At 42.5% G+C, this 9347-nt stretch overlaps 2 protein-coding genes across 2 annotated transcripts in view; both read left to right on the forward strand.

Moving 5' to 3' along the window:
- Positions 1 to 9347, forward strand: part of ST5 (suppression of tumorigenicity 5) — a 99127-nt gene that overhangs the window by 88221 nt on the left and 1559 nt on the right. The window contains exons 14-17 of the mRNA XM_009994254.1: positions 5569 to 5746; positions 6816 to 6857; positions 7852 to 7963; positions 8999 to 9238. Coding sequence (XP_009992556.1) covers positions 5569 to 5746; positions 6816 to 6857; positions 7852 to 7963; positions 8999 to 9238 — 572 coding nt within the window. The remainder of the gene's footprint in view (positions 1 to 5568; positions 5747 to 6815; positions 6858 to 7851; positions 7964 to 8998; positions 9239 to 9347) is intronic.
- RPL27A (ribosomal protein L27a) overlaps positions 1 to 9347 on the forward strand; it is a 20055-nt gene that overhangs the window by 4039 nt on the left and 6669 nt on the right. The window contains exon 2 of the mRNA XM_009994253.1: positions 1444 to 1459. Within this exon, the coding sequence (XP_009992555.1) occupies positions 1445 to 1459 (15 nt within the window). The 5' untranslated portion in view covers position 1444. The remainder of the gene's footprint in view (positions 1 to 1443; positions 1460 to 9347) is intronic.

The following is a 9347-nucleotide window of genomic DNA, read 5'->3' on the forward strand; positions in this document are numbered from 1 at the left end:
AGGAATGCTGCAGGAGCCAATTACAGGGAGACAGCTGGAATATGGAGACTGTCACTTATGATACTAATACTTTTAAATGTAAATCTTGTCCCTACTGCTATTACTTAGTCTTATCTACCTGAATAAAAGTGCTGCTACTATTTGTTCTTATCCACCCAGAGAAACATGTATTTTTTTCAGAGCTCAGGTATGTATGGTACCCAGCACAGCCAATTCTGCACTGAATTACTGCCTGCACAGTGGGAGCAATCCTACACACACTCCATCTTCCATCCAAACTGCAGCAGTCTGCTACAATTTTTACTTTTGTTTTCTCTTTACTTTATACTTTTCAAGCTTTCTGCTTTGTCCTTCCCCTCCACCTATACAGTCTCTGTTGGAAGGGAGATAGGCTGAATCCTCAGCCCTGTAGCCTTTTCCCACAGCCTTTTAACAGGGCACTCTGCAAACTTCTCAGACCACTTTATCTTGCAATGTTATCACAGACTTCTCTCTCAGAGACTGGAGTAAATCCAGGAAAGGCTTTGAAGGGTGTATGAGTGAGGGGTCAGACATCTGGTTTTGTTACATGGTTCATCAGTGGCACAAGGGTAGGAGCTATCTATCACAAAAGAGCATGGCCATGACCTGTGACAAGGCACATGGGTGTGTAACACCCACCTGAGTTGAGGTCTTACACCTGGGAAGGACAGAGCGTCCAGACTCCAACCTCCAATAGAAGGAAGCTCTCTGGAGCAGATGAAAGGATGTGGGTCAGGGAGGTAACTGGGTCACAGGGCAGTTGTGGGCTGGAGCATGTGTGTGTTAACACAGCAGATGAAAGAGTTCAGCAAGTGTGGACAGAGTAACATAATTAAATCAGCAGGGACAAATGACAAACATGAAAAGGTTTTGGAAAAGTAAGCACAGGCAGTGGAAACACTTATTTGTGAATTTACATTTTGGTCTATGTTTCTCTATGCGAGGAAGCAGAGGGACCAGGTTCTGACAATTGGCTCCAGCCCTCTGCATGGTCCAGAGCACTGGCAAAGCAGAACCAGTTCTGGAGTGATGGAGACACTGGATGGCTTAGCCCTGCTTGTAAGGGGTGGTTCTCCCTCCCCTCCTGGCTGAGTGAGCTTGTCTGTCCCTTGGGAGAGGAGGAAGGGGAAGGGATATTCTTACCTTCCTCTCCTTCAATGCAAATGCCAAAATGACTGTGGAGAGTAAAGCAAGGTAGGATTAGGGAGCCCTGCCAGCAATTATGTCTCTGTGCTAGAGGGTTAGTCCTGGGCTTAGGAGATGCTCAGGGTGTGGGGCTCTCTTGGATCTGTGAGAAATAGTCAGTGGTAGAAGGAGAAGTGGGAAGGAATATAACCTTTGGCTATTATAGAGAAAACAGAATAGTCAAGTGTATATGGAACTGAATATGACTACGAGTTCAGGGTAGTTGGTGACTTGCAGCATGCAAGGAACCATGGTCCTCCGAAGCAGACACATCCAGCACAGCACCCACATCAGCAGTGCTCCCCACAGCCAGAGCAGTGTTTGGTCACTGCTCAACAGCAGAAAATGTGTATTTCACAGAATGTGATAATTGTGCTGTGCTTAGGTATTAATATAGCCTAGACTTGGGGTTCTTTGTTTGCTGACAAACCCAGAAGCTGATATCAGATATACTCCTATCTAAAGGACAGTAAATGTTCTTTTTAAGTCAAGTCATATTAATTTGCTTTTGACACAAGCCTAAACCATGGGATCATCAAAACACATCTCCTGCTTGCACACGACTCGGGCTTCCCCTCTGAAGTACACGATGTTTTCTGTTCCTTGTTAGTGCCTGATTCATGCAACAGTTTGGTTTCTTGTGCCCATGCATAAACTACCTGCATATGGGTAATATAAGAAGTGTTTTCCATTAGGATGACAGCTAGAATGTTATACAGCTTTCCTGTAAAACTGCACAGACCAAATGAAAAAGCCCACTCTTAAAACTAACTCTCTGTGTTATCAAAGCTGCCCTGGACTGTGAAAATGGAGAACACTTTAAAAATCTCATTTCTTTCAGTATTCTGTTGCTTTACTTTGTGTGTTTCACACACCTTAAAGAAAATAAATCATCTGACCTTACTTCTTATTTCTCATAAACAAGAACAGTGGGACAATGTGTAGGCTGAACATCTTGAAAGAAAAAACTGGAGTGGACTTGGTTTCCCAGGGCAGGGCTTTCTTTTCATTTTACTAAACACGATTCTCATGAATAACACCCTTTTAAAAGGATATGAACTGTATTTTAGAGATTTAAACTGAGGCTTCCCTTAAACCCATAATCTCTGGATTTGACCTTACAAAATGTAAAAGCTTCACACTGAAGTGAAAAATGTGTATCTTTTCTGATGACGAATCAGACCGTGTGACCTGGGTATTGGATGAGGGGAAAGCTGTGGACGTTGCCTACCTAGACTTTAGTAAAGTCTTTGACACTTTATCCCACAGCATTCTCCTGGAGAAGCTGGAGAATCATGGCATAGACAAGTGTACCCTTCACTGGGTAAAAAACTGGCTGGCTGACTGAGCCCAGAGAGTTGTCGTAAATGGGGTGAAATCTAGTTGGTGTCCCTCAGGGCTCAGTTTTGTGCCCAGTCTTGTTAAATATTTGTATCTGTAATTGGGGAAGAGTGGCCGGAGAGCTGCCCAGCAGAAAAGGACCTGGGGCTGCTGATTGACAGCCAGATGAACATGAGCCAGGAGTGTGCTCAGGTGGCCAAGAAGGCCGATGGCATCCTGGTCTGCATCAGGAATAGTGTGGCCAGCAGGAGTAGGGAAGTGATCGTGCCCCTGTACTTGGCACTGGTGAGGTTGCACCTCGAGTGTTGTCTTCAGTTCTGGGTCCCTCACTATAAGGACACTGAAGTGCTGGAGTGTGTCCAGAGGACAGCAGCCAAGCTGGTGAAGGGATTAGAGCACAAGTCTTATGAGAAGCAGCTGAGGAAACTGGGGTTGTTTAGTCTGAAGAAGAGGAGGCTGAGGGGAGACCTCATCACCCTCTTCAACTACCTGAAAGGAGGTTGTAGGGAGGTGAGTGTTGGCTTCTTCTCCCAACTGGATAACAATAGGACCAGAGGAAATGGCCTGACTTTGCCTCAGGGGAGGTTTAGATTGGATATCAGGAAGAATTTCTATACTGGAGGAGTGGTCAGGCACTGGAACAGCCTGCCCAGGAGGTGTTGGAATCACCATGCCTGGAGGTATTCAAAAGCTGTGTAGATTTGGTATTTCAGAACATGTTCTAATGGCCAAGGTTGTGGGTTGTTTTTTTTGTGTGTTGATGGTTGGATTCAGTGATCTCAGAGGTCCTTTCTAACCATGATGATTCTGTGATTTTGTGATTCTGTGATTCTGTGCTTTTTTGAGCTACAGAAGAGACACAGGCCCTTTGTACAAGGAAGAGTTTGGTAACAGCGTGGGGGAATCCCTCTGTACCAGCAGTATGCAGGAGGAAGGGCAGCAGGTGATTCTGGGGATTGAAAGTCTGGAGCAAGTGTTTCATGGGGGTCAGCCTGAGATGTCTCACAAGGAAGGATTTCTGAGGCTGAATTCTGAAAACCTTTGTGCAGAGCCTTAAAAAGCACAGGCCAAGGTGCTGACAAGGGGGATGGCGTGACCCATGGGACACTAGCAGAGCAGGATGCTGCTGCTGCAGGACACCTCCCCCATGGCTGCTTGCTGTGTTCAGCTGCTGCCCTGCCCCAGCCAGCTCCCAGGAAAGCTCTGGAAGAGAAACCAGTGTCCTGGGCTGGGGCCCGAAGCCTGCCCTAGCGTGGGAATAGCAAGCACAAGAGGATGCAGGGGCTGATTTACGTCACAGCTCTGTGCGTAAAACAACAAGTTACAAAAGGGCATTCTATAGAAAGGAAAAAAATACTAACTGGGTAACAGAAGAATGTTTGTCTTCCTGCTTTTAGCTTAACGTGGCTCTTTTTTTAGTCACTCAGCTAAGATGACTGAATTTGTAGTAGTTGAAAATGCCACGGAGTCATGACAGTGAGCTTGAGAAAGTGCTGGGAGTCTGTACTGTGCTCCACAGCTCCTCTGAAATACACCATGATGCTTGCTATGGCAGACACTCAAGACCAAAATGTGAGCCAGTGGCAGTAGTGTCGCCTGCTGTAAAATAAACCAACTAAACAAACGTAAAAAAATTAGAGAAATGCATCATTTTACAACAAGCCTGCCATACAGCATATCTTGTAAGTACATGCTACTGATAGATGTTAATGTCAAGAAAACCAAAACCACACATTATTTGCAGCAGAAGGCAAGCATTTTTGCTCTTCTCCAATCTTTTCTCTCCTTACCCTCTAATTCTCACTTTTCCAATTCAGCAAACTTCAAAGGTTAGTCACTGACAGGAACAAACAGGTGAAAAGTTTCTCCTGGCCTTGGAATAATGCAAAACTAAAAATGCTGATGAGGGTAATACCAGTGGAGGTCTAATGCCACCTAAAGTCTCCAACCAGTCTTGCAGCAGAAGAAGTCAGCGTTTCCCTCCCAGCATTCTCAAGCAGTACCAGCTCTGAAATTACTAGTTATTTATAGTTCTTTGTGGCTACATTAAGCACAGCAGAAGTTTTTACTGTGAGAAAATTAGCTCAGTCATGCTAGGCTGGGTAAAAATCCAAATTTCTGTCATCCTCAGCCTGAGAGAAGCAGACGTTGTAACTTCCTCCAAAATCAAAGCTCTGCAATGGGGAGCCTGTCTTCATTCCCCTGATACTGAAATAGCTTGGTAATGATGTTCCTTTATTTTTAACATTTGGAAACCATGTGACTGCAAAATGGAATCGTCTTCAGTAGATGGAAGGACCATGTAAGATGTTTTCCATTAATTATATTAAGCCTCAGTATTTAGGGGATATTGATGTGTATTTTAGACTGTTCTACTGAGTAAGGTTAATGCCTTTATTATTAGAGTTGGTCAATAAGCCCATCAAAATCTATTGCAATAAAAATATGCTGCTGTCACAAACATACACAAACTTTGAAAAATGTGTTGCTTTTACTAATTTCCTTTGGAGCAAGTATTGATTGCTGGGTGTTGGTTTTTACCTCTGATTTAATTGGTTCTTTTGGATTATTCTTCCCCATTTTTAAAAAATGTTTATTTTTAATTTTCCCTTATTTGTGCACTAGGGCTTGACATAAGAACCTCAGTATTATGTGCCGTTACTACTGACCTGGTTATAACAGCTTTTGGATTTTGAGCATCTTTCAAAGTGGCTGCTGTTGACAGCTGTTTGGAACATTAAACCTCATTTTGTAGATACAAGTGTCTCCTGACTGTTGTAATAAAACAAATTGATTGTAGTTTTTTAACTTTAGTTTCAAGTAGCTAGGGGTGGGCACAATCCACACCACACAGTACAGACGTGGCATGGACTGGAAGAGGACAAAGGCAGTCTGAAGCCAGATGTGATATGTTAAAAGGCAGCCCCTTAGGCACTTGTAACACACTAAGTTTATCTGCAGGTGTTAGGTGGTGTGGATGAGGAACAAGCTCTGCTAACATGGTTGTTCCTATCTCTCCAGTACCCTCTCGAGCTGCTCGCACGCCGTGGTGGCCCTGCTGTACCCTTTCTCCTGGCAGCACACCTTCATTCCTGTTCTGCCTTCATCCATGATTGACATTGTGTGCTGCCCTACCCCCTTCCTGGTGGGACTGCTCTCCAGCTCTCTACCCAAACTGAAGGAGCTGCCCGTTGAGGAGGTAGGAGCTGGCACCAGAATTGTTTGGTTACAGTAAAGCTGGCCTCCCATTCACACAGAAATCCTCACTTATTTAATTTTTAAACTGCCTTTTTGTTTCTTCTCTGCCTAATTCTGATGGACCACTGCCTCTTGGTAAAACTGCAGTAGTAGGTTTAGTCTTCTCTTTATTCTGCCCCTCTTCCCATACCTGGAACCTTGACAGTGAATGTTAACCTGGTCAACAAGTAAGAACAGTGTAAATATGCTGATTTGTTCTGATTTTGTTGTACCTGGAACAAGAAGAGGAAGGCATCAAGTGCCATCTGCTATGACACCTGTTAATGCTAATGGCAGTTGTGCATGAAGCCATAGACAGCACAGAAAATAAAACCTTTAAGGCTTTTCTGTTTTTTACTTCTAAAATTCTGTTAATACTATATTGGAAATCACATGAGAGTTAATCTTCTTTTCCAGTAAAATACCACAAAAATACTCAAGGGCACACTCTTCTTTCTTACTCCTGTTAGTTTTGTGTAATTTTTCTATGAAATGTTATAATCTGGTGTTCACTTTCAAGGCTTTTTGTGGTTCTGGCCCATGTAAATCTGTGCTCTGTTTTCCTCCCACTTTTCTAACACTGCTCTCTCACATCTCCCCAGCTCCATCTCTCAGCTTTGCTGCTTCATTGTCATTAATATGTCACACCCTTGTCCTCCAGAATCTCTTCTGCCTCAAATGACACAGTTTTCTTTAAACCTCTCTGAAATACTTTTCATATGTAGTTAACAAAAGGGATTCACAATGACTTGCTTAGATTTAAGAAGAAAGGTCTGCTTAACCCTTTCAGCTTTTATTTACATATTCACCTAGTATGAGATTGGTTCTATTTATGTTAAATTAGACTTTAAGCTCTAAAGAAAAACTTTATCTTCTTGTTTTATAAAGCACACTGTTGTTTCACAGTAGGAATTTGATTTATGGGAGGGTTTGGGACAATTCAGATGATATTTTGCTATAAAAAGGCAGACACAAATGAACATTTTCTGTCTCTGCAGATATATTTCACTATGGTGTTTTCTTTTCTCTAGGCTTTGATGGTTAACCTGGGATCTGATCGATTCATCAGACAGGTAAAGTACAGCTTGAAATGTTGCCATGCAGTCTACCAAGCTGTTTACTCCTTTAGCATGGTTGGGTTTCTTTGATTAGAGATATTTGGCAGGGATTGTGTGGTGGGAAACAGACTAGGGGGAAAAAAAAAAAAAAAAAGGCTCATTTTCTGTTTCACCTGTAAATAAGCCCCAGTCTTCAGGTATGCAAAAGGGATAGATGTGGTGACTGTCTGAAGACATCAAGGACTGTATTCACAATGCAAAGGAAATATCCAAAGATGATAAGATGTTAGCAAGAAAACTCACACTCTTGTAAGTGAGAAGGATAAAAATTGCAAAAAAAAATTTCTGAGAAAGGAAAGGTGAAGAACAGTTTAATGTGGTAAGAAAAGCACAAGCCTTGCAAACAGGAGATGAAGGATCATAATCTCTTGATAATAATGTATTTTAAAATAACAATTTCAAAAATAACAACCTGCAGGTTAGACAAGTAAGCTTCCTTGTACAATTCCCTGGCTGCTGAATAGTGGTTGCAGAGCTAAGATTCTTGTGTCTACTTGCTTTTGCTGAACAAGCACTAAATAAGATGAAGAGAGCAACAAAGGGGAAACCCAGAAAACAAGATACACTAGAATATAAGTAAAAACAACTGGCAAGAACTGAAGAAGCTGCCTAAAGCAAACAAGAGCAGCTGTGTGTACACGTAGCCAGGCTTTGCATGGTGTGTCTTTAGTTAAAAACAACTATTTGGACTCTCTCAAGTAAAGAGCTGATTCCAAATTTCTGTATAGCTGTTTACCTTGCTCTTTGGATTATAATTTCTCACTTTAATCTCATGAAAAGCGACAAGAAATTTTGTTTTTAAATGTGTGATAGTTGCACATAGGTTTTCACTAGTTTGTTTATGTTTAGATACCAAATTCTTTTCATCTGAATTCTAAACTTTGCAAAAGCTTTTGCTATAGAGGCTGCCTAGATTAATGTGATCTAAACATTTGTTTTCCTCTGTCAGATGGATGATGAAGACACACTATTACCTAGAAAATTGCAAGCTGCTCTGGAGCAGGCTCTAGAGAGAAAGAATGAACTGATAAATCAGGATTCAGATAGTGATTCAGATGATGGTAAGTTCATTTGGAAACAGAGACTAATATATACGAGCATGTAGGTAAGATTGAGACTTTCCATCCAGGACAAAGAAAGATGGGGCTTTAGTACTCAAAATAGCTTTTGAAACATTGAAGTCTTTGAGCACACTGGGAATGAGACTGATAGCATCAACCCACAGTAATACATTGTCAGCAATCCATTTTAATTTCTTTGTAAATTACGTGCATTCCCATGAGTGCCTCTAAACCTTTACTCAAGCAGAGGTTTGCAGTTAACTTGGCCCTAATTCAAACCAGATAACTCTACATGCTTAGGGGTGTGTCTGAGTTTGGAGTTGCTCTTGGCACTCAGTATATTCAGGGGAGTGAAGCAGGTACCTCCAGAAAATAGTTTCATTGCAAGAGGGGCTGAGTTGCCTCTGGAGGTTCATATTTCTCTGCAGCAATTATAATAACAGCCCAAGGTGAATTTAAATGCCTGTGGTTGAAAGGTATGAAACAGGCCCTCATTCAGTTTTTGAAATTTATTTCTACTGATCTGTGTTACATATGTAAAACTACTTCAACATCTTGGAAATTATGAAAACCCAAATTCCATGACATGCTCTTTTTGATCAGTTCAGAAATTATGAAAACCCAAATCCTAAGACATATTCTTTTTGATCAGTTCTTGGTAAAGGCTTATTATCCCCAGAGCAAATATTTTAATTCTGGGTAATTCAGAAGCTTCTCAGGGTCACTTACTCAAGAGTTAAAATACGGGGCATAACTTTTAATTTTCCGAGATGTTCCCTGAGGATTTGGTTTTCTCACTGACTCGTGATGATGAAAGCCCAGTGATGCAGACTGGCACTCTCAGTTATGAAGCTGTTATCCTTTTCCCTGCCTGACACATACCCAGGGCTGCAAGGAGCTGGTACAAACTCCTTTCAGTTATTAGCACAGCACCAGCAAACTGCTGGGTGACAGCACCTGGCCCCGTGTGGATGACAACGCTGAGAGCTCTGGCAGCAGCTGATTTTGATGTCTTATTGCCACCTTGTTTTGCAGAATGTAACACACTGAACGGATTAGTGTCTGAGGTCTTTATCCGCTTCTTTGTGGAGACCATTGGCCATTATTCCCTGTTCCTAACCCAGAATGAAAAAGGAGAACGTGCCTTCCAAAGGGAGGCCTTCCGGAAATCTGTGGCCTCCAAGAGCATCCGTCGCTTCTTGGAAGTTTTCATGGAATCCCAAATGTTTGCGGGCTTCATCCAGGACAGAGAGCTGCGAAAATGCAGGGCAAAAGGTAAGGGTGGGTTTCCCTCTGGACTTGTGCTTTGCACAGGCCCCGCGGTTGGCTGAGCGATGTGCGTAGGGCAGGCGGAGGATGCACATCTGAGCACCTAGATCACCCC

The sequence above is a fragment of the Chaetura pelagica genome, unplaced genomic scaffold, assembly GCF_000747805.2.
Source record: "Chaetura pelagica isolate M959 unplaced genomic scaffold, ChaPel_1.0 scaffold153, whole genome shotgun sequence".
Classification (NCBI taxonomy): domain Eukaryota; kingdom Metazoa; phylum Chordata; class Aves; order Apodiformes; family Apodidae; genus Chaetura; species Chaetura pelagica.